General features: G+C 51.3%; 2 protein-coding genes across 2 annotated transcripts in view; one reads left to right on the top strand and one right to left on the bottom strand.

Annotated features, from left to right (window-relative positions):
* Positions 1–1,032, bottom strand: part of LOC133350567 (anthrax toxin receptor 1-like) — an 82,442-nt gene extending 81,410 nt beyond the window's left edge. Inside the window, exon 1 of the mRNA XM_061565032.1 lies at positions 916–1,032. The gene's annotated coding sequence lies outside the window, so the exon portion shown is untranslated. The remainder of the gene's footprint in view (positions 1–915) is intronic.
* LOC133350566 (PR domain zinc finger protein 8-like) lies at positions 909–23,628 on the top strand. The gene is made up of 4 exons (XM_061565031.1): positions 909–1,108; positions 9,881–10,114; positions 16,841–17,072; positions 21,050–23,628. Exons 2-4 carry the CDS (start codon positions 9,887–9,889, stop codon positions 22,495–22,497), a joined length of 1,908 nt encoding a protein of 635 aa, XP_061421015.1. The 5' UTR covers positions 909–1,108; positions 9,881–9,886; the 3' UTR covers positions 22,498–23,628.
* Positions 23,629–25,851: the final 2,223 nt, after the last annotated feature.

Raw genomic sequence — 25,851 nt, 5'->3', positions numbered from 1 at the left:
AACCTATCATCTCCGGCGTCACAAATCACCTACCTTGTGATAATTTTGCGCTGGAGAGCAATCATTAAAATTGCTATTGGATTTTTTACACAAACACGGACACGCGCACGGACGTTTGCGTACGATCTTGACGCGCTTTTGCGCAGTCGTAGTAGTTGTCTGCGCTTAGTAACGCGGGATGTGTGAGTTGGATTTTCGATCGCGTTGTTGCTTTTTTCTTTTTCCCTTTGGCGTAAAGCAGTAAATTACAGTGCAGATTCATCGGCGTCATTTCAATAATAATAAAAGAAGAAAAAACCGCGCCGCGCGCTCGCACGGGCGTATTGGGTCGTGAAAGCAAACTGACTCACACTACCAAGCCAAAGCACAGGGAGGAACAAAGTTCACGCCGCATTTGGACAAACTCGTCGGTCAATGTCGCTAGCGCTGATCTAACTAAGCCACAGATCTAAAGTTTAAAGCCAGCAGGCATCGAGAGTGCAAACGCAATCCAACGCCTCCACACTCCCTTACACGCGAGGCAGCTGTGCATTGAGACGCGATTCGCGTGACTTGACAACTCTACGCATTTACGCATTTACGCATTGACAAGCCGTCGTGATCAGAGCGCGGGTTCGCAGCGATTGCGTCCTCATTTCTCATGCATTCACGATGCAGGGTATTGGGGGGGGGGAATCAGTGAATTAAATAGATAACGCCCCAGCCAATGGCACGCGCCGTCACAACGCGCGCTCGGTCGTGCCTACGTGGTAGGCGAAAGCTGATTGGGCTGGGGGTGGCCTACGGGGGGGGGGGGGAGGGTGGTCTGGGGGGGGGGTGGAGGAGGCGGAGAGTGGTACCCCCCGTGCGCACGCGGCGTTGCGAGCTCAGGGATGCACGCAGAGAGAGGCTCCACGCCCGCCGCCACTCACGCACCTTTATTAGTCGTCGCTCTCCGCCTGCCGATGTGATTACACCTGCCCCGTCCTCTCCCTCGGCCGTCCTCCTCCCTGGCTTTTACGCTCTGACATCGTCGCCTGCGTCTCCTCCTCCTCCTCCTCATCCTCCGCCTCCTCCTTCCCTTCCTCCTCGACCTCCTTCACGCACTCGGCGCGACTCATGTCCAAAGGTGAGAGACATACGCTGGGGTTTTGTGTTCATCATCTCGCCCCGGTGCCCTCCGTTACGATCTTCTAGCAAGAGCGCAGCAGCGGCTGCCGCTGCCGTGCCGAGGTGCTGCGTTGCTCACCGACACTGCCACGCGTCCTGGGCGCACTTTGTTTGAGTGGCGCTCGAGGTGGTCGGCGTTGTCGTCTCGTGCATGTGCGGTGCCGCCGCCACGTGCTCCCCCCCCCCCCCCCCCCCCGCGATGATGAGCGGCTGAGAGTTGAAACGATTTCCATCCGCGTCCTCTCTCTCTCCTTTCTTTCTCGTGCGTGCGCAACTCGGGGTTTCTACAAAAGCGGAATACTTTTCATGTGCGCACGCGAGTCTGTGAGTCTTAATCGACAGCCGCCCGTTATAATTCAAAGCGGAAAAGTGTCACCGTTTTTTCGAAAATGAAATCGCCCCCCAAACCCCACACCCCACCTCCGTTCAATTGTAGTCAGACTTGACGGGACAGCGGCGGTTTCTAGTTTAACAGACAAGACATTGACCGTGCGCCGCTCTTAATAAGAGATGCGATCCATTCCAGAGACGCGTTCAGGACTCGGCACGAATCTTCGCGCTCACCGTTACCAATCGACGCCACTGACGCGTCCGCGTGGCGGAGTGACGTTGGCCACGGTGCGAAATCGAAATCGGACTCCCGCGCGCGCGCAACCCACGCGCGTTGCATTTGCTCGACGATGACTTGGGCGCTGCTCCGTTAACATCGACTGACTCGAACGTCTGGAACTCGTCCGAACGACAGCCTCCCCCCCCCCCCCCCCACCTCTTTTCGCGAAGCTGACGAACGCGCGCGGCTGTCGGCGCAGCATTAGCAATGCGTTTCTGGCACTTTCACTAATTGGCTTTGAACACGTTCGTGTGCGTGTGCGTGTGTCCTCTTCCCGACTTCACACCGCACCCCCCCCCCCCCCCCACCGTTCCACCAATCCTCCAACGCCTTGACCATCACCCAACCGCTGTCCTTTAAAAAAAAATAATCATGGTCATTCTTCGCTCCGATCACTTTTACTTGAGCGCGACAGAGATGCGCGGCGGACAATATGCGAGGAGCACGGGAGAGCGGGCATCTGTCGCCGCTTGCTGTCGGGCCGAGAGAGTGTTCATGAGCAATGTGCCACACAGCAGCCGTGATCGTAGCACACATGCCACCCACCTCGCCGTCAGCATCACAGCAATAGCAGCAGCAGCAACATCAACAGCAGCAGCAGCAACATCAACAGCAGCAGCAACAGCAGTAAGATAAGCAGCAGCAGCGGCAGCAGTATCACTTTGTAGAAGTGTCTGCAAATGCCCCCAAACGCGCAAATTGTAAAGCCCCGTGAAGACGCTAACGCGTTAATTTACAAGCGGCAGTTTTGACGTCGTGCCGATTAGTAGCAGTTCATTTACAGGATCAACTACAATGGTGCGTGTGTGTGTGGTGCACGTCATGCATGAGGACGACTCGTTGCGTTGTTTAATGAATGCTGCGGCTTTGCTGGGTTATTTATACGCACTTTTAATGTATGCGCCGGTTTTGAGACCCATCTGCGCTCCTCACACTGGCTCATGGGATGTGTTTGTGTGTGTGTGTGAACACAAAAAGAACATCCAGGCACGTACTGCGGCCGCGTAAAAGCGAATGATTCAACGCAGACGCGGCGGACCTTATTTGCACGCGTTTTATATTTTTATCCACATACATATATGTAAAAAAGTGACTTGTTTTATATTGAGCCATCGCTTTAAAAACAAAGTATCGGAGGTTTCTAATGCGTTAAAGGAGGTCCCCTAACGCGCAACGGATAATGTAACGGATGGTTGTCACACAACGGCCAGAGAATATTTTCCAATGAATCTAAACGTACATACGACCGTACTTCATCAGGTATGTACATATCACGCGTGTGTGTGTGTGTGTATTGACAATATAGATGTGCGGAATCAGTGAATGTGCGCTCGTTTAGCAGCCGAAGATTGTAGCGCATTCACGAACGCGAGCGAATGCGTTCATGAGCATGAGTCGATTCATTTCACGCAGGCGATTGTAGCAGTAGTAGCAGAAGCAGCTATTTATGCCGATCTCTTTCACACTAAGACAGATATAGAGATCCCCCGTATAGCCTTAACAGACTGTTGGGACAAGTGGTGTTAGCGAGCGCATGTGAAGGCTGGCACGGCACACGAGGCGGTGGCCAGCACCACGCCCGGCCGCCTTTGTCTCCCCAGTGGCGATGTTTACTATACACCGCACAAGGTGCTAATTTGAGGCCGAGTCGACCTAGGAGAGGCCCGGGACCGGTTCAGATAATCGTCTCTGATGGTGCACGTGGCCGTGAGCGCGAATCGAACTCGGGGCCGCCGGCTTCGTAGCGCAGCGTAGCGCTAACCACTGCACCACCGCTCCCCATCACACTCCCGCTCCTACCATCACACTCCTACCATCACACTCCTACCATCACACTCTTACCATCACACTCCTACCATCACACTCCTACCATCACACTCCTATCACCACACTCCTACCATCACACTCCTACCATCACACTCCTACCATCACACTCCTACAGACACACTCCTACCATCACACTCCTACAGGACACACTCCTACCATCACACTCCTACCATCACACTCCTACAGGACACACTCCTACCATCACACTCCTACCATCACACTCCTACCATCACACTCCTACCATCACACTCCTATCACCACACTCCTACCATCACACTCCTATCACCACACTCCTACCATCACACTCCTACCATCACACTCCTACCATCACTCTCCTACCACCACACTCCTACCATCACTCTCCTACCATCACACTCCTACCATCACACTCCTACCATCACTCTCCTACCACCACACTCCTACCATCACACTCCTACCACCACACTCCTACCATCACACTCCTATCATCACTCTCCTACCACCACACTCCTACCATCACTCTCCTACCACCACACTCCTACCATCACACTCCTACCATCACACTCCTACCATCACACTCCTACCATCACACTCCTATCACCACACTCCTACCATCACTCTCCTACCATCACACTCCTACCATCACACTCCTACCATCACACTTCTACCGGCACGCGCGCGCTAACCTCTGCTGTGTAAGGCCGAGGACGGCGCTCCGAGTTTTAGCTCCCCGGCATCATTTGCGTAACGACTATCGGATTAAAACTAATTAAACGCAGGCACCGCTTTTAATTACAGTCTCGGTGGGAAATGCGTAAATATGTAAATGAGATGCGGTGGCGGCGGACGGCATACGCTTCTGTGTGTAACGGGGAAACAGCGGCTGAACAGACGGACACACATACACGCAGAGGCACAGAGGCTCGCACGGGTCGGGCCGCACGTGCGAGCGAGTGTTTGGGTGGTGGGTGGGATGCGTTACGCCGGGGAGCGGTGGCGCAGCGGTTAGCGCTTAACTGCCGCTACGAACCCGGCGGTTTTCCGAGTTGGATTCCCGCTCACGGCCGACACCGGTGACGATTATTTGAAACCGGTTCCTGGGCCTCGCCTAGGTCGACTCAGCCTCAAGTGGGTTAGCTGGTGCGGTGTGTGAACACCGCCACTCGGGAGACAAAGGCGGCCGGGCGTGGTGCTGGCCATCCCACCCCGGCCTTCATAGGTGGTCGCAAACAGCACTTGCCCCAACAGTGTGTTGAGGCTATACGGGGGGGGGGGGGGGGGGATCCGTGTCTTTGTTACAGTGCAATTTTGTTCAGCGCATCGCGTTATAAATGTATATTTATTTATTTAAAAAATATGCCGTGTTCGTCGATACGCGGATCACTCCATGCGCATTGTTGGATTTTGTTTTGAGACGCGATCTAGTTTTCTATTTAATCTATTTCCACGCTCGTTCATATGCTCGGCTACAGACGCTAAAACATTGCGTTCATCGTGAACGCAATGTGTGTGTGTGCTTTCTTTAAATGTTAAACGCTTCACGAATTGCAGATCGTTTTAATTCACCGTTCTGATGTACGTGAATAACTTAGGTCAATCGGGTTTTCTGTCCCCTCTCTCTATCTCTCGAACGTTCTTTCAACATTTCATTTATTTAAGACGTCGGCGATGTGATCCTTCTTGTATTCAGCTCTGTCCATGATATTTACTCAAGAACTTTACATCGTATACTCCTCCCCAGTAACATACACGAGTTCAAACTGCCTTACGCACCTAATTCGCCGTCTTTACTGGCTTCTTGTACCCATAACCGTACTTTTTAAGGACGGTTCATCCGGGATGAATGTGGCTCGTCTATAATAGAGGCGAGTTAATTGGAATGAGTCAAGGCGGATGGATCAAGTTGGGTCATCAGACTTACACACACATCTCCTGCACACTTACACACACACACACCTCCTACACACTTACACACACACACCTCCTGCGCACTTACACACACACACACCTCCTGCACACTTACACACACACACACCTCCTGCACACTTACACACACACACACACACATCTCTGGCACACTTACACACACACAATCTCTCTTGCACACACACACACATCTCTTGCACACTTACACACACACACCTCCTGCACACTTACACACACATCTCCTGCACACTTACACACACATACATCTATCCTGCACTCTTACACACACACACACATCTCTCCTCCACACTTACACACACACGTCCCCCTGAACACTTACACACACTTACACACACTGACACACACATCTCTCCTGCACACTTACACTTACACACACACATCTCCTGCACACTTACACACACACACGTCCCTCCTACACACTTACACACACATCTCTCCTACACACTTACACACACACACACCTCACTTACACACACACACATCTCCTGCACACTTACACACACACACACAGACACGTCTCTCTGTGCCACATCCTTCCTGCAACACCACAGGTCGCAGTGTCGTGACACGAACGACACAACTGAACCACACGCAACGACGCATTGCAATGACAATGCACATACTTCAGCACGCTGGTCAGTGGGGGTTGGTGAAGGAGGGGGGGGGGGGGACAGAAGGACGTGGAGGCGGTTCAGATGTCACTCGTTGGTCACGGTGGCCCAGGCCGGGAATCTAACGTAGATCCACGGGGGGGTTTCATTGCGTAGCACGTTAACCGCCGTGCCAGCCCTCCACCGCACCCAATGCAATGTTAAGCCGCACATACAGCACGTGCACGTTGTAGGATTGTATGTTTGTATCGATCAGCTCTTTCTCGCGGTGTACGTACGTATATACGTACCGTTGCGAATTACGTTCGCGTGTCACGTAAGTGATCGAGCGTCACGTAAGCGCGCTGCACTCTGTTAAATACACAGCGAGTCGCGAACTCCGACGCAGTCAAGCGACGAGTTGCAATGAGCGAAGCGAGGTCGTGATTATCGAACTGCTGATCGTCGTAAAACAACAGCAGCAGCAGCAACAATAACAACCATAACCACCAAAACAACAATTCGGAACGTGACCTGGCCGACAGCCGCGTGTTAACAACGCGGGGATATTTTTGTTTATTACGAACCGGTGGGTCATGGCGGGGGGGAAGGGGGAATGCGGATAATATTGTTGCAATTTCTGTATATATAAAAAATTAAAGTAAAAAGAATAACGGCAAGAGATATTCGACGGAGGGAGTGTTTCTCTCCCAGCGCATCAGCGGCAATGTGTTGTAGAGAGGCTCACCTCAAGTCGCATACTCAGAATTCTTGGCGTGCGGATCCCACATCGTGAGCGAATGGATCGAAGACGAAACCCACGAACGCTCGTCAACGACCCTGCTTTGAAAAGGGAAAGAAAATCTATCATCGGCGACGTTTTTTTTAGGGAGGGGCGATGGCCCTTCTTCATTGCACATCGTGGCACATAATTTGCCACGAAGAAGGGCTATTGCCCGAAACGTCGCCGATGGTTTATATATATTCTTGCAAGGCAGTGTTGTAAATGTGCTTGTGCACCACTGCCAACGCAGGAGCGTCATCAAATAACTTACGTGAATTAATGAGCACAAAATTGCGCTTTTTTGGCCGACACAGATGGAGATTGAATGTAAAAAAAAAATCTTCAGACCTTTGTCAATCCACTGCTGGATGTAGGCCTCTCCATGCCGTGTCGCTAAATGGAGGTGTAAAAAAAGAACATATTTGACGACACGATTCAGTGCAGCTTTGTTGAAGATGGACGCGGATAGAGGGGGGGGGAGGGTGGTCAGTGCCGGTTAACATCATCACTCGCCACTGATGTTAGCCGTGGCCAGGGATCGAACTCGAGTCGCAAGTTCGAGAATGCCGCGCGCTCGCCACTGCGCCGCAAGAACATTCCTGCGGGGACTCAATCATCTGCTCCTTGAGGCTCAAACACTCTTGCCATGCTCTTGGTTCTTTCGGTAAAGTCATCACGTAGAAGGGAAATAATAAAATAATAAAAATAAAACATAATAAAATACAATTATCACGACGTTTCAGCCACAACGCAAGCAGCCGTCCTGCTTGCGTTGTGGCCGAAACGTCGTGAGAATTGTATTTTATTATGTTTTATTTGTATTATTTTATTATTTCCCTTCTACGTGATGACTTTACCGAAAGAACCAAGACGATGAATCCCTGCAGTCACGAAAGCTTTAAATCGAAACTCTTGCCATGGAGACGTCAGGCGTTACCCAATCGCGAACGATACAAAAAGAAACCACGTGCGCGGTTGGTGACAGTTGGCGGCTGAAGGAAGCTCACGTAAACTCACACACGCCGTCATTCTCTTAAGAACGCGTTGTTTTTGGCCTGTGTAAAAACAAAAACAAGGAGAGAGATAATATCTCGATGATAGATTTAATAGAATATTATTTAAATTTTATTCCGGGCATGCAAATAAAAATTGATATATAGATGAAAATAAAATAATAATAATACATAAACACCATTCCTCAACGGCGTTGACACCAATGATTCAAATCCTCGCTATCTATCGGAACTTAAGTGAGAAGTCTTGCAGGAGAGATGTCTTCAGTGAGATGTCTCGCAGGATCTGATTAAGTGACGTGTCATGCCTCGTATATAACACGCTGACACGGTTTTATGTCCCGCTGTGAAAATGAAGACGCCTTTTTCCTCCACAACCGAACACTCGAAACGCGTCTTCCAAAAAAAGAGATATGCTTCAGATATAAACACACCTTTCAACACTTTGTGGGCTCAATAACTAAACTATTTCAGTAATAAAAAAGCGATTTGTTTTCTTTCAATGGCCTGCAAATGTGTCTTTAAATCGGTGAACACATCGGTGTCGAACGTATGCTTTGCTTAGGGTTTTGTGATTTGCGCGTATGTGCGTGTGCGCGCGTGTATGTATGTGTGCGCGTGTATGTATGTGTGCGTGTGTGCGCGCTTGTGTGTGTGTGCGTGTGGATATATTGCACGGCTGATATGAGACTCGAAGTGTCCACGCGTTTGTGTTTGGAACTGTTCACGGCGACGTTCATGAACATTAGGGCCCTAATCTCTTGCGCGCCTGCCACCGCGGGCTTGGCAGCGAAGTTCACGTGAATTTGCAACCGGGTCAATATCAATGGGCAATCTTTTCACTCGCGGGGAGGGGAGGTAGGAGCTGAGTGACCACTATGGAATGTGTCATCTTAACAGATACTCGCCTACAACAAGAATCACCGGCTCACTTTATTCCAATAAGAAGAATAAGTTGGCACTGTTTTTCAATCCAGCCGTGTAGGTCGCATGGGGTAGCTTGCCCATACCTCGCTGGTCAGTGCGTGTTGATGAATGGTGATACCCATGAATGTCTTTACATATATCGATACACCAGCGTATCTATCTATATATATACTGCGGTTGTGTGCACATGTTCAGAGGTAAATGCGCCACCGTAACGAAATCCGGCTCAACGGCGGACCGCGAATTCGTCGGCTGGCAAGCGGCGTTCACGTAACTCTGTGCGTGCGCGTGCATGGCCCCCACACCGACCTTAATAGGTGCTCGCTAACAGCACTCTCCCCACTAACAGCAGGGATGGGCAATCAAAATAACAAGAAGGGAGATTTTTTTGAGAATTCTGTATCTATATTATAAAACAAACTTCCCGTAAATATTGCAAGAGTCGCGAATCCGCGTGGTGGGTAGGAGAGACGGCGATCCTTCGTCAACAGCGTCACGCAGGAGTCATTAGAGAGCGGCAGGTTGTCGAACTCTGCCCTACAGGCTACGTGGGGTCGTGGGGGGGGGGGGGGGGGTCGTTGTCTTCACCAGAATCACGATATTATTTATTTCTACTTGGAGGAATGCGATGAGCTATTAAGCTCGTCTTCACGGATGTCCAGTCGGGACATCAGAACGTTACAACAACAACAATAGATCTGTGATTTGAAGCTTTGTGACCGCAGGAATCTATACTCTTTGGTTCTTTTGGTAAAGTCACGTAGGTAGGAAAATAATTAATTCATAAATAATTATTTTCTACCTACGTGAAAAATAATTAACAAATAATTAATTAATTTTATAATTAGCTAATAAATTATTATTTTTCTTCCTACGTGACTTTACCGAAAGAACCGAAAAGCAACAACAACAACGAAACCACGATATGAGCGCAAAGTATAGGAAAGTGTAAACAAATCACTAGTGAAAAAAAAACCACACGCACGCGCAAACACATATATACATAATAAAAACGAAACTGTCGTTTTTTTCCCATTTCCACCCCGCACCGCAGTCTGAGATGGACGTGGAGGCGGCGGGCATGGTGGTGAAGGGTCCGTGGGACGACGACGTCCGCGCTGTCCAGCAGCGCCTCGCGGACATCTTCACGAGCGTGTTCACCACGTGTGACGTGCCCGAGCACGCCATCCTGGGGCCCTGCCTCCTGTCCAGCGCATCCTTCATCGACACCATCGCCTTCATCGCGCTCAAGGCCGTGGACAAGCGCACCGCGCCCTACGTATTCAGGGTAAGGCGGAGACGTCTGCTGCTGCTGCTGCTCAACGTGCGCGTGGGTGCGGTGCGAGCGCGTTCAGTACCTGTATAGGTGCTCCATAGGGTCTCGCTAAGAGCGCTTGGCCCTACAACCAGTGAGAGGCTGTAGGGGGAGATATTCTTAGGTTTTTTCGGTAAAGTCACGTAGGTAAAACAGGTGGGACCGTCACAGCCACGACAGCTGTATCAAGTACTTGATACAGCTGTCGTGGCTGTGACGGTCCCACCTGAAGACGGAAGCTTGTGTTGCCTCCGAAACGTCGTGATTTTTATTTTATTTTACTTTTTTAATGTTTCGCCTACGTGACTTTACCGAAAAAACCTAAGAATATGAATCCTTGCAGTCACGAAAGCTTCAAATCTAGAATGTTGGGGGAGATGTTTGCAATCGTACGGTGAGCGGGAGCGGTGGTGGAGCGGTGAGCGCGCTGCGCTACGACGCCCGGAGACCCGAGTTCGATTGCGTGTCATCACCGGAGCGCGTCTAAGCTATCGACAGAAGATGATACCGAACAACGAGTTATTTAACGACTGACGTCACCGCCCGACACTTCCTTCCAAATTGTCTTGTAGCGGTCCTTGGGCCCTCCGCCTAGGTCGGCTCAGCCTCAAAATAAGTATCCGGTGCAGTGTGTAAAACATGAGCACTGGGGAGACAAAAGCGGCCGTGCGTGGTTCTGGCTACACGACCCCCCCCTTTATACGCCGTGTTCCGGCCTTCATAGGTGCTGCTCGCTGACAGCACTTGCCCCAACATCACGCGTGGGCTATATGGGGATCTCTGCCTTTGTAGGCCGGTGCCTTACGAAGTTCTGGAATTGTGTTTTTATTCAACGCGTCATGACTGAGGTTGAACTTGTTGGTGCTGTGGTGTTGGCCGTCGGAAGGGCGGAGTTACGACGAATTGTTCTGCCTCGTGATGATCCCAATATGAGCGAACCTCGCGTGTAAAGTTGCGTTGTTATTACGATCTTACCCGAGCGTAAACCCGGAGGCATAAACCATACAAAATATATCAGCTCGAATTAAAGCTACTCCGTCGGCTTTTGCACTGATAATGTAATACTTCCGAAGGCAAATGCATGCTGGAATAGATTTACATTGTCCGTGCTCATGCCTGGCTTTTCCCTTTCCTTGTTCAATAAGGAGCATAACTGCAGGCACGTGCGCCTATTCCCGTTATCTCATAGATCATCGTCATTGCAACGTATTCATAGCGAGGGGGGTTAAGAGCTGCTCAAGAAAGCACAGACTTTGAAACGATCCTCGCATTAGGGTTTTGTTGACTTTCATTTGAATGAAAACCTCGCTCTCAGATCCGTGTTTACAACACGTGTTGTACGCACGTGTTGTACGTTCTTAAAACTGAATTCGTTCATGGTGTCAAGGGTTGTTACGGAATGCGCGCGGTGCAGAAACGGGTGTTCTTCTGCATCCTCCACGCAATGGAGTAAATCGTGAACAGGTTGCGTGTCATCACCGGAGGATGATGCCGAACGACGAGTTATTTAACGACTGACGTCACCGCCCGACACTTCCTTCCAAATTTCGTTTGCGCACGAAGTTGACGTCCCAACCTGTTGTATACATACTAAGACAGAATGTTGCTATGTGTATATATGTGTGTTGTTTTAACGAATTACACCTGGCGAGGTGTATAACCGTCCGCATTGTCACGCGTCCTGATCAATCAATCGGCGTGATTAAGCGTGCGACGCTCCTGCCACGTCGCTTCTTACCCTACCCCCCTCCCCGCTCCCAGAGGGCTGCGAGCGCGTTGATTCATCACATCCCTTGTAACGATTTCATGCGATAACGCCTCCGCTCTCTTCCATCGAGAGAATGCGCTTGAGCTTGATCTCGCGAGGGTTTTTGCTTGAGTGTCGGAACCATGGTGGTGATGATGATGGTGGTCGTGGTGGTGGTGATGATGGTGGTGGTGATAGTGATGGTGGTGGTGGTGATGATGATGATGGTGGTGATGGTGGTGGTGGTGATGGTGTTGGTGGTGATGGTGGTGGTGGTGGTGGTGGTGATGATGGTGGTGGTGATGATGGTGGTGGTGATGGTGATGATGGTGGTGGTGGTGGCAGTCATTATCAATGTTCTATTGGCCAACAGGTCATGGGTAACACATCTAGACGCGTGCACGTCTTTAAACTACCCCTTGTCGTAGGCTCTCCGGTGTGCTTTCGGGGTTTGTGCCCGCGTGTGGTTCGGCATCATGTCTGACGTTTCGCTCCACGTGCTGCCGGGAGCTTCTTCAGGAACTGAAGACCTGTGTGTGTGTTTGTGTGTGATTGTGTGTGTGTTTATGTGTGTGATTGTGTGTGTGTTTATGTGTGTGTTTACTTGTGTTTGTGTGTGTTTGTGTGTGTGTTTGTGTGATTGTGTGTGTTTGTGTGAGTTTTGTGTGTGTATGCGTGTGTTTATTTGTGTCTGTGTGTGTGTGATTGTGTGTGTGATTGTGTGTGTGTGATTGTGTGTGTGATTGTGTGTGTGATTGTCTGTGTGTGTGTGTGATTGTGTGTGTGTGTGATTGTGTGTGTGTGATTGTGTGTGTGTTATTGTGCGTGTTTGTGTGTGTGTGTGATTTCGGCAGGCACCCCGTTATGCGAATAACGAAATCCACTTTATCCCCCGTGGGGGATGTTTCCGTGACCCTCCGGTTAAAGTGCAGCGAACACCGTCAGCGCGCCCCAACAAACGATTGGGTTTCCAAGTTTGACGCTTGAGAAATAATTTCACTCTCGCCATGGAGCTTGAGGGTCTCTCGGTGGACATTCTGACGGGGACTCTTCAGTTTCGGCCACTCCGTTGCTCTCGCTTTCTCACGGCGTGAACAGGGCCAATTACAACAACAACAATCGCTACTTCACGTTGAGTTTGGGCAACCCATTTTATGGCACCAGGAGTTAGTTCGCGTGCCCGCAGCGTTCGAAGCGCGGATCGCACTTCACCACGTTCACAATCTGGTGGACTTTTGTCATTCCCCACGTGTGAAAGGAAGAATTGGCATGTGCCCCGCGTGTCATCCGAACACGACTCTCCGCTCATCCTCTCAGCAGCAGCAGCGGCGGTGGCGGCTTTTGGCTGTCCATTGAACAAAGGCGGTGGTCACCGCCCCGCGCAGCGCTTTCAAGATGCGCTTCTGCGGCCGTCTGGAACGCTCTTCCTCCGCATATTAAGAAGCCACTGGGAGCTACGCACTTTTAGCTCTCGATTGAAAACTAATTTCTTTGGGACTGCGTTTTTGTGTTTTAGTTTGCCGTCCTTCCCCCGCACCTTCGACGAGGAGAGCGGTGTTGGCTGCGTGCGTTCGCGACAGAAGTTCAACGCACTTCCTGCGAATACGAGTGGCCGCACACAGACGGGCACACGGATCCTATTGCCGGCGTCGTACGTGGCAGCGACGTGAGGCTGCTCGCTCGCTTGCTCGCCGAGTCTCTGGGCAAATGCGAAAGATGCGATTCGAGACGACTCGACACGCAGCCCCCCCCCCCCCTTGTTTTCATCCGACTCTCGTCTTTGCACTCCGCTGCACAACAGCGAGATTTACCGCCACGCCGTGGGTCCAGATGATCGCGTTGGCGCTCAGGGGTTATGGTTTAGGGTCAGGGTTAGGGTCATAAAAGTTCCGCAATAGTAGATGAATTGCCGGCTGTAGCAAAGACAAAGGTCCCCCGTATAGCCTGAACAGGCTGTTGGGGCAAGTGCTGTTCGCGAGCTGCACCTATGGAGGCCGGCACGGCACACGAGAGGGTGGGTGGTCAGCACCGCGCCCGGCCGCTTTTGTTTCCCAAGTGGCGCGATGTTTACACGCCACATCAGGTGCTCATTGTAGAATGGGTCGACCTAGGGAAGGCCCAGGACCGGTTCAGATAGTCGTCACTGGTGTTGGCCGTGAGCAGTAATCGAACCCTGGTGGCCAGGTTCGGGCTAACCGCTGCACCACCGCTCCCTCTGCGGCTATAGCGAACCGTTATTCTCACGAGCGCACGCACACGTTCTGCTATTAATTAACAACCGTGACATGCTGATAAGAGTAAGTTAGTTTAACACTCATATTCGTTGAAAGAGCAATACAAATGATGCGGCTGTCGGCAGGCGGAACTGCAAGGTCAATATTTAACATCTAACATCCTCAACCGCACATATTCTTGTAGCAGCTTTATGGCTTTTAATAATAATAATGATAATCAGTAAAGGTGTATTATTAGAGTGACGTTATATCTTAATTAATAAATAGCAATGATAGGAATTTATTCTATTTTTCCAGGTCTGGTATATCCAGGAGTTGTCCTGCCGTGAGAAATTGCATTTCCCTTCGGGTGGGACAAACACGGAGAGATCCTGGAACGAGCTCCACTCACGCTCACTCGGGGGAAGACACTGAAAGCTAAATTTTGATTTAAAGCTTTCGTGACTGCAGGGATTCATCTTCTTGGTTCTTTCGGTAAAGTCACGTAGAAGGGAAATAATAAAATAATAAAAAATAAAAACAAAACATAATAAAATAACTCTCACGACGTTTCGGCCACAACGCAAGCAGCCATCCTCAGGCGAAGACCAGGTCTTAATTCTAGATTTGAAGCTTTCGTGACTGCAAGTATTCCTATTCTTAGGTTTTTTCGGTAAAGTCACGTAGATAAAAAAAAATCTAAATTAATAAAAGTAAAATAAAAATAAATAAAAAATCACGACGTTTCGGAGGCAACACAAGCTTCCGTCTTCAGGTGGAACCGTCACATCACGCTTGCTGTAATCAAGTAAATGACAATGAAAGCTCTGCTACACCACACGGGCTCACGAACCTACTTGCTCTCCTTCCTGGCAAACACATCCGCAGCATAATCGGCTTTGAAAATTGCTAAACGGATCACGGCCGCGTGGCACCGTTCCCGCCTCGAGTCGCTCAATGCTCGTTAGCAGAGGGAGCCCCCGTGGCGAGATGTTAACTACCTCGCCTGGTATACAGGAGGGCGTGGGTTCGACCCCTACTCTGGCTTCTGTGTATTCGGTGTTTGAATGTTCTCCCCGTGGTGGTCGCGTCGATTTTTCTCCGGGTCCACCGGTTTTTGCCTCCACATTTAGGATCAACATCACGCGTTTAGAGTATTTGGCTGCTATACAATTCCACGTGATAAGCCACTTCGTTGAGCTATCATTTGTGGCCAGGTCGCTTTTGAAAAAGAGCTACACAGTTCGTTGAGCCTTACCTGGAAATAAATGTTAAAAAAAAAAATTTATTCGGGTGGGTCAGAGAGTTGGGCTTCGGATTCATCAGCAAGAACATAAGTTATTGCAATTCGAGCACGGGTGCAATGCAGACGTCCAGAAGCGAACTTGGTACAGGTACGCGTGGTGCCGATATGATTCGGGAAGTACAGCTCGCGCTGGGTTAGGACACACGTGGCGGATGGGAGAGGAACCGAGGACCGCCACGGTCATTGGGGCGGTCTCCACGAGTCTGGCAAGCAACGGGAAGACCTTAGTGCAGACGGTGGGAGACCACGAGGGCAGATGTCGGGAGGTCGCTCCGTATCAACCTCGCAGCGACCACGGTGACCTGGCAGCGGGTGACATAAAACATTTGCGAGGTGTGGTGGCATCAGCTACTTCGGCCGTGATGATAAACATATCGATTAAGCGCGCCCGTTGGCGTGGCTTGTTGTTGTTGTTGTTCCTCTGGAGACCGGGAGATCGGTGGTCGATGTTCGGTCGCCGCGTCGATGGCATTCGTCCGTGAATTCTCACCGAACAGAGTGGGGCCAGTGTGAAGGCTGCATCTTCCGACTCGTCGATAAAATCAACAGACCGCGTCAGTGGACAACAGCCCCGATAGCGGCGGGCAAGCGTTTATAGATGCCGCGGTCAACATCTGCAACTTTTTTTCTTCTTCTAGATTTGAAGCTTTCGTGACTGCAAGGATTCATACTCTTAGGTTTTTTCGGTAAAGTCACGTAGGGGGAAAATAAATAAATAAATAAATAAATAACCCTTTGATACAGTAAATCTGGCTGTGACGGTCCCACCTGATGACAGAGACTTGTGTTGCCTCCGAAACGTCGTGATTTATTATTTTATTTCTATTATTATTTCAATAATTACACTGGTCAACACACGTTTTCTGGCATAAGGTATTCCAATGGTTTTAATGTAATTTTGGGGTGCAGATTCCAAATCTGGCATCAGTTTTTGTCTATCACATCAGGTTTTTGAGATATCAAATATTGCATTTTCAATAAAAACTGCAGAAGAAAAATATTCAATAAATGTGGATATCTACATACAATGATATTATAAACACACTATCCTAAAAATACAGCACCATAGTTTAACACTAAAGCAGTCACTGACTCGCAACAACTTGCAATCATAAGTGACAGAGTTAATTTCGGGTAAAATCAATGAAAATGGGGTATGCCGATAGCATAAAAATGAGATGTGATAGAGCAAATCTGAGATCAGATTTGGAATCAGCACCCTGAAATGAGTCTAAAACAGCTGCAAAAGTCCAGGCCAGAAAAAAAACTTTTTTTTGTTGACCAGTGTTATTATAAATTTTATTATCTATTTATTTTCCCCCTACGCGACTTTACCGAAAAAACCTAAGAAAATCTGCAACCGCAAACGCAACCACTCTCCCACCCACCCACCCGTCTCCTCTCTCCTCCACCCCCACGCGGGTTTGCCACAGGTGGACACCACCGCGTCCCAGGGCGCGGCGGACGGCGTCGCGTGGCTGCGTCTGGTGCAACCGGCGAGGGACCGCGCCGAGCAGAATCTCGAGGCCTACCTCAAGAACGGGCAGCTCTTCTACCGCTCGCTGCGCAAGATCTCGCGCGACGAGGAGCTGCTGGTGTGGTACGGCAGGGAGCTGGCCGCCCTGCTGCGACTCGACGACACAGTGCCGCACAAGGCCGCCAACGGTGGGGGAGGGAGGGATGGGTGGGGGCACAAATGTTGCGTTTTGGTTCGGTTGCTCGTGCGTGCGCGCGCGTGTTTTACGGGGGGGAGCGGTGGTGCAGTGGTCGGCGCTCCCCGCGCGCGCTACGAATCTGATTCTCGCTCACGACCGGCGGTGGTGGCGAATGTTCGAAGTGGTCCCGGGCTCCCTCTAGGTCGACTCAGGTGTAAGCATCGCCACGAGAGAGACAGACGCGTCTGGGCGTGGTGCTGGTCACCTACAACACCCTCTCTCGTGTGTGCCGGCCTTCGTAGGTGCTCGTTAGCAGAACTTGCCAGCAGCAGTGTTTGTGTTTTTTTTATATACATGGGTGGAGTGGTGGCGCAGTGGTTTGCACACTACGCAAGAAACTCGGAAGCCTGAGTTGGATTTCCATAGATGTCTACTGTATATCTGTGAAAAAATGCTTTATCGCTCATCGGATGCATCCAGTGTAACTAAACATTCTGATTCTAGATTCCAGGTCACGCTATTATTGGCGACGAGTCATAGTCGGACCGGTCATGAACCTGCCCCGAGGTCAACTCACTGATCACCTCTTTTAGCCGAGACACAGATCCTCGCTAACAGCGCTTGTCGAACACAGTCTGCATGGCGAAACAGCGATTGTGTTTTTAAATGTGTGTGTGCATCAAGTGCACGCAGTACACGTATTGCTGGAGCTATCCAGTAGTAACCGTAAAATGTTTTGTTCCCGGTAACAATTGCGAAGCTAGTAATATGTTTTTCCCCTTTCAACTGGTACAAAAACTGACCGTACCAGTTGAAATGGTAAAAACCTATTACTATATTTTGCCACTGGTAAAGGAGGTCTCATAGTGTAAATTGCAAAGCTGTTTTCGGAATGCGCTGTCCGCCGTCAAATAGACAGAAAATAAAAATCCCTCGACATATTTCTCATTAACAATCTTTTAAAAGGATCAACGGATACAACTGTCCTTCGAGATGCCGTCTCTTACGAAGTATGATGGACTCATCTTCTTGGTTCTTTCGGTAAAGTCACGTAGAAGGGAAGTAATAAAATAATAAAAATAAAACATAATAAAATAAAATAATTCTCACGATGTTTCGGCTACAACGCAAGCAGCCGTCTTCAGGTGAAGAATGAGACACTACCAAGCTAGGAGCTTATATATAAGCTGGGTTGGAGGTGGAAGAGCGCCTTAACAAAAATAATGTGCATATGAAGAGGAATTTAGCATATTCATGGGAAATGCGTAGGAGGTGGACTCAATGACAAGTGACTCTTTGGTCCGGTCAAACAAAAACTATTGAAGTGAAGTTACGCAGGGAGATGTTAGTACGCGTATGCGCATTACATCGTTGTCTGGGAGACATTCTTATATGAGGCTTTGGCTTGTGCGAAAATTCCCGTACTCATCAGCAGACCATTTGTGGGGATGCGGGGAAATTAATTTGCAGGAAGCTACTAATAAGAGTTAACTAAGCCTATAGATGCCTCGTGCGCGTGTGCATTCCTCTACATGCTGTGCGTGTCATATCAATATGTACGGGGAAATCAATTTGCAGGCAGTCGCTAGTAAAGTTAATTATGCCGACGCAACACTTGAGAATTGATGGCTGCAAGAGTAATTAAAACATATGTGTATAGAGTAATAGCAGGCATGCGTGCACTTAAATGTGTCTGTATGCTGCGCTATATAGAGGCACGCACGGTTGGCTACGTACAGTGCTAAAGAAGTTATTATGTTTTATTTTTATTATTTTATTACTTCCCTTCTACGTGACTTTACCGAAAGAACCAAGAAGAAGTTCACCATACATACGCACCATCCACGGTTAAACGCTTCTCGGTGACATGGTAGAACTTCATGAAGTGTGCGTCACAACTCACGCGGATTATACAGCACTACGGCCGGTTTCACACATACACGTGCCATTCTCAGCAACTCAAGGAACAAAGCAATGGAGCTCAAACTCACGCATAGCGTCTATGTGGGATCCAGGATCACCATCATCATCATCATAATATTTGAAGACTGAAAAAAACCTGTCCCCAATCTGAGCCATCGAACAGAGGCGGCGTTTTCAGATGCGCTTCTGCGGCCGTCTGGAACGTTCTTCGTTCCGATATGCGGAGGCCAACTGGAGCGATGCGCTTTTAAATCATGTAGATTGAAAACGAATTTCTTTAGATCTGCTTGTTGTGTTTAGTTTGTGTTGTCCTTCCTCCGGACTCTTCGATGAGCACGGTTGGCTACGTACGGTGCGAAAAAAGTTCAACATACATACGTATATATGGCGTCTCTTTATTGATCATATTCAAAGGGGGTGGGGGGGGATGCTTAACTCTAGTGATGAACTTCTGACGAACAAAGTGATGCCATACGTTTGCAGTTTTGATTTGGGCACGTCGATACACGAGGGGGGTGAGATCATGATAATTAAGATGAACACGTACAATTACAACTTTGTCCAAGTCGCCATTACACATGCATTCTAATGTGGCAAAAGTAGCAATTAAATGTATTACATACTGGCATGACAAACATGCACATATGCATCCAAACATCACATACATACGTAGAACGCAAGACAGACGCCCATTATATACACGACAAACACGACACGCATGCAAACATAAAACACGCGTCACATGACACATACGTGCAATCACACAGGCATGCACACATCACATACATACTGTGAATACACACAGACATTACATTCGTGTATACAGAAACTATCTGCGGACACATGAACATACGCTACTACGTAGACACACAACACACGCGTTACACAGACACCGCCAAGACAAAGATACCCTGTGTGGACTTTTGCAGACTGACAGGGCAAGTGCTGTTAGCGAGCACCTAGTAAGGCCAGCACGACGCTAAACCACCAACAACCGGATATTGACCGATAACTTTCTGACCTGCCCCTACTGGAGATTTGCGACAAAGAGCTTTATCGCTCATCGGATTCATCCAGTACAAATAACGATTCTGATGGGCAAAAAAAAAAATACAGGATTTTGAATTGGCTGGCAGTGGCGTCACCACAGCACCTGTGCCAGGCTAGGTGCGCATTAAAGCCACGGTGAAGGATCGAAGGCTCGCTGCGTTACGGGGAGGTCACGGGACGGCCTCCGGGTGTCAAGGGTTGACCGAGTTGCCCCGCAACTGCGTCAGCTGTGACTTCCACAGTTCCACTCAAGAAGGAACGCCACCCATCTCCTCCCCCCGCTCTAGCTAGGCAAGTGCTGTTAGCGAGCGTCTACGAAGGCCGACAAAGTATGGGTGGTCGTGGGGCGGTTCCTCCAGTGACGCTGTTCACACAGCGCAGCGGATACGCGACTCGTTTGGGGCCGAGTCGATCCAGGGGGGGTCCCGGTAATAGTCGTGAACATTCCTTTTTGGCTGTGAGCGCGAATCTAAATCGGGTCCGCCCCGGGTTGTGAGCGCGGCGCGCTGAACCACGGCACGGACCGCGTGACCGCCTACACACACGTGACCTACCGACACACGAGCACACACGGACCCCGCGCGCTTTCGCGACACTCCCATTGACGAGCACGCGCGCGCTGTCGCCGTTCGCGACACTCTCATTGACGAGCACGCGCGCGGTCGCGACACTTCCAATGACGAGCGCGCGCGCGTTCGCGACACTCCCATTGACGAGCGCGCGCGCGCGCTGTCGCCGTTCGCGACACTCCCATTGACGAGCGCGCGCGCGCGGTCGCGACACTCCCATTGACGAGCGCGCGCGCGCGCGGTCGCGACACTCCCATTGACGAGCGCGCGCGCGTTCGCGACACTCCCTTTGACGAGCACGCGCGCGGTCGCCGTTCGCGACACTCCCATTGACGAGCACGCACGCGCGCGGTCGCCGTTCGCGACACTCCCATTGATGAGCACGCGCGCGGTCGCCGTTCGCGACACTCCCATTGACGAGCGCGCGCGCGGTCGCCGTTCGCAGGAGGCGTCTCCCCATCGTCCCCGCTGCTGCGCTGTGGCGAGTGCCAGCAGGCGTTCCACTTCGAGTTCCCCTACGCGGCGCACTTGCGCTTCCTGTGCCAGAAGCGGCGCGACTTCTCGATCCTGCACGAGAACCTGCGCATCCTCGCCTTCCCGGGGGGCGGCCCCGCGCACCACCACCACCACGGGGTTGGCGGCGGTGGTGGCGCCGTGCTGTCCCCGGCGGCCCTCCTTCACCAGCACCTGCTCGAGGGCAAGCGGGCGGCCGCCGCGGCTGCCGCAGCCGCAGCCGGCCTCTTCCTGGAGAGCGGAAAGCGCGTCACCAACTTCCACAGCCTGGCGCACGACATGGAGAAGGCGCGGCGGCCGTCGAGCGACGCGGACGAAAGGACGCCCGCCAAGAGGGCGCGGGCGAGCGCTAAACCGCTGCCCGCCTCGGGTGACTCCCCGCCAGCGGCTGCGGCCAAGGGCGACTGTGCGCTCGTGAGCAAGGCCGCGTCGGTGCCCGTCGCGGGCGCTCTCGACGAGCACCGCGACGCCACCACCACCACCAACATCGGCGGCTGCGACGGGGCTACCCGCGACGAGCGAGTGGTGAAGGACGACCGCGAGCGCTCCTCGGATGACGTCGACGAGGTGCGGGAGGCGCCGAGGAGGCCGTGCTACGCGACGGACGCGCTGCAGCAGCAGCAGCAGCACGGCTCGAAGCGCAGCGCGTTCACAGAGGTGGTGCGCAAGGCGGGCAAGGAGCGCGCCGAGGACGAGGCGTGCGAGGCGTTCGCCGCGGCGCTCAGGAGCCGGAGCGCCTCCGCGGAGCTGTGCGGCGGTGCCAAGACTCTGTCCGAGACGCGCGCCGAGGTGGCCATCAACGCCGCGGCCGCCTTCACGTCGCTGCTCAAGTCGCCGCTCGGCGGCGCGGAGCGCAAGAGCGCCTTCTCGCAGCCCGTGCGGCCATTCGCGCAGCTCTCCGCCTCCATGCTGCCTCCCTCCATGCAGGGCTCGAAGCAGCACGGCCTCGAGATCAACGGAGGAGGCGGCTTGCAGAACGCGTACAAGCATCACCAGCAGCAGCAGCAGCACCACACGCCGCACCATCATCATCACCACCATCAGCAGCACCATCAGCAGCAGCAGACCCCGTTCCTACTCGCACCCGCCTTCTGGCCCAAGGCGACCGCGATCCCAGTGCAGCTGCCCGGAGCGCTGCCCCTGCTGCCCCCGACGCTCACGCCGTTGGGGCTGCCCGCGCAGAACTGGTGCGCCAAGTGCAACACGTCGTTTCGGATGACCTCCGACTTGGTGTACCACATGCGCTCGCACCACAAGAAGGAGTACGCGGAGGAGCCGGTGCTCAAGCGGCGCCGCGAGGACAAGCTCAAGTGCCCCATCTGCAACGAGACGTTCCGAGAGCGTCACCACCTCTCCAGACACATGACCTCGCACAATTAAAGGCCCCCCCCGGCTTTCGCTGGCTTTGTTGCTCCTACGACCGGGGTTTAACTGAACCCAATTCACCCACCCCACACCCACCACCACCCCACCCCCACCACGGACGTGCAATTTTCAACGTTGTTGTTGTTACCAAATCGTCTCCGTTGCGCGCTGCACGCGGCTGGTGATTGCAAAACAAGTCCCGCGTGACGAAGAGAGCGCCGAGTGTAATTCATAGTTATTCGTGGTGTGTGTGTGCGGGTTACGTCTGGAAGACAAAGGCGTGGGCACGGGCGTGACGTTGGCCACACACCATCCCGTGTTGCCCTGCCGGCCTTGATAGGTGCTCGCAAACAGCGCTTGTCCCCCAACAGTCTGTGTTACAGGCGACACGGAGCGGTGTCTGTCCCTCGTCATCGTCCGCGCAGGTCACGTGTGATTTAAGCGCCGATGAAATCGTAGAGATCGTGTGTGCGACGCAGGCCTCGATATTTCATGAGACATTCTCGGAACACCCCCGAGGTTACGGATCTCCCCCCACGGCACTCCCACCACCCCCCCCCCTCTCTACAGCGCGCGGGTTTGGGGAGGGGGTATTTTCAGGAGATCAGCCCCGGACAGCTCCGACTGAAATGAAGCAACGTCTGTGTACGTGTGGAACTCGAGTACAGATCTGGCGTGCCCCACGCGACGCACCCGAAATTTGAATCGGCCCCTTCCAGCGTCACGTCATGTTACGTGTTTAGCAATCATCGGGCGCGTGCGGCGTGTAACACCGTGATTTGTATCTGCACGGAGAAAATTGCTGAAACGTTGAAAATGCGGACCGTGTTTCTGTCGCGATGACTGGATTTTGCAAGACTCTGCGCTTGGGCCAGGCTAAGCAGAGATCATGTATATACTGTATATGGTATAAACGTATATATGAAACACAGTGTATATACGGTATATAGAGCGCGCATGTTGCGCCTTTAGAGAGGTATTTATATATACAGTACACGAGACGGGGTTCAAAACGTTCCGCGTTACGAGACACTGGGCCCTGTCGCGCGAGCAGCATCCCATAGCCGTCTCGGCGACGAGTCGATCACCAGTTACGTCGACTTGTCTGCCGAGTAGCACGCTTGGTCAACGTACGGCGCGAAAGAAGTTCAGAACACACGCACGCACGCACGTCCGTGCAGAAATGTCAAGTCGGCAATGCGGCCCGCTTAAGGCTCCTCCTCCGAGGGGCTAGTATGGATTTTGTGTCCATCCAACCGCGTCGCTGATGCCACTTAAACGCGATATGAGAATAAGGACCCCGCCCATGTAACGCTGTACACGTGACAGTGCGTTAGGTGTATTTCATACTAGTCTATTTTAATTACTCCGAACCGTAATTGGTAATAATTCACAGCCCTTTGTCAATCCAAAGCTAGATGAAGGTCTTCGCTGCGCCGTGTCGCTCGGGGCGGTTCCTTTGACCATACTTCACCACGCTGGTCAGTGCGGGTTGGTGAAGGTGTGGAGAGGGAGGAGGTCTGATCGACTTAATATGACTCCCCGTGGATGGCGAGCCCACGAGCAGAAATCTAACTCGGGTCATCAGCGTCGCAGCTCATCGCGTTTGTCGGTGGTGATTCTGAACGTGATGCCGTAAACTGCGTTGGGGGGGTACGTCGATAAGATTCGGATCTCGAAGGGTTTTGACCTCCCTTCGTATATCGCGGGTTTGTATGACAAGACACGTGGAAAGGTCAACGCCGTTACAATTTCGTACCCTGCTAGCGACACGCGTTCGAGAGAGACACGGCGATAGAGACGTCAACGTTCACAAGGGACGGTAGAGCGATTAACACAACAACGTCAAAGGTTGTTATAGAGGCACAGATGTTGAAGCACTTTTTGTTGTTGTTGTTATTGTTATTTTTAAAAGGCAGAGTCGTTGCCAATTGTAAACGCGCGACGTGGAGATTGAAATGCGGCGGTCACGTGGCAATGGACGTGCGCTCAATTTAAAATGAAACCTAAACGATCGTGGGGTACATTAAATGGCGATTTCAAAGGACACGTACTCACTCCACGCACTTGAAGTCAATTAAGCGTGATTAGTCAATTGCGTAAATAATTAAGCGATTGATCATTATGACGCGAGTTGGCCACAGGAGGTCACGTTGGTGTTAATGTCATTACCAAGTCGCCGCCGATATCCCGTGCACGTTGAATGACAGAAACACACATTGCACACATTACCATGGACATCGCAATCATCTGGTGTAACACCACCACGTTGTTACCCCCCCACCACCGCCTCCAAGCCCCTCGTAATGATCGGTATAATTAACAAAGACTCAACACACTCGTCAATAATACCACCGTGAACGGATAAAGATGTAAAACGGGCCAGTGTCACTGACAAATGTGAGTTTTGTGATTTGTGCTTTATGCACAACCACAAACCACAGCGGCCCACGCAGTATCACAATTATTTTGTTGACTATAAACGCGTAATTAAGACGCATCAAGAATGACACGGACGGCATTTGAAGGGGAATAGAATTAGCTCTCCGTCAGCAGTGGGCACAGCGTCTTTGCCATAGCGGTGGGGGGAGGGGGAGTGCCGGTTATCCTGGTAGCAAAGTAGCTATTACACGTGTTGTAGCTACTACACGTGTTGTAGCTACTACACGTGTTGTAGCTGCATGTGTAGTAGCTACTACACGTGTAGTAGCTACTACACGTGTAGTAGCTACAACACGTGTTGTAACTACTACACGTGTAGTAGCTACTACACGTGTTGTAGCTGCATGTGTAGTAGCTACAACACGTGTAGTAGCTACTACACGTGTTGTAACTACTACACGTGTTGTAGCTACTACACGTGTTGTAGCTACTACACGTGTAGCTACTACACGTGTTATAGCTACTACACGTGTTATAGCTACTACACGTGTAGCTACTACACGTGTTGTAGCTACTACACGTGTTGTAGCTACTACACGTGTTGTAGCTACATATTTAGTAGCTACGGGCCCCGCACTTTGAAAGGTCCCCGCGCTAAATGCTTTCAAGCTATCAATTCCGGTTCAGTGATTCTGCACTTGCTCTATTACTATAGTCCTATACCGCCTTCAACCTTTATGAACGACTGGGTGTTTAAGGTTCGCGATTTGTCGTATTATCCGGCTGTATAACAAATGAAACATTACAATTACTTTACTATGCAAGTTAAACATTTGTGTTGTCATATTTGTGTTTTTTTTTATTTAGGGCCCCTTTATAACATGAGCTACAGGTCCCGCACTAGCTTCATCCGGCGCTGGGGGGAGGTACAGGGGATTAAAATGGGAGCCTCCCCCCTTCCCTCCCCCTGGGCCCCCCCCCCATCCG

Source organism: Lethenteron reissneri, chromosome 34 (assembly GCF_015708825.2).
Source record: "Lethenteron reissneri isolate LAM-NWPU_2019-01 chromosome 34, ASM1570882v1, whole genome shotgun sequence".
In the NCBI taxonomy this organism is placed as follows: domain Eukaryota; kingdom Metazoa; phylum Chordata; class Hyperoartia; order Petromyzontiformes; family Petromyzontidae; genus Lethenteron; species Lethenteron reissneri.
This window is presented reverse-complemented; position numbering and strand designations above follow the sequence as displayed.

What these genes read in the sequence shown, in the direction of transcription:
- LOC133350566 (XM_061565031.1), top strand. Translation starts at nt 9,887, where the DNA reads ATGGACGTGGAGGCGGCGGGCATGGTGGTGAAGGGTCCGTGGGACGAC. An exon ending in CCGCGCCCTACGTATTCAGG is followed by an intron (nt 10,115 to 16,840) that starts GTAAGGCGGAGA and finishes GGTTTGCCACAG; the next exon opens with GTGGACACCACCGCGTCCCA. An exon ending in GCCGCACAAGGCCGCCAACG is followed by an intron (nt 17,073 to 21,049) that starts GTGGGGGAGGGA and finishes CGCCGTTCGCAG; the next exon opens with GAGGCGTCTCCCCATCGTCC.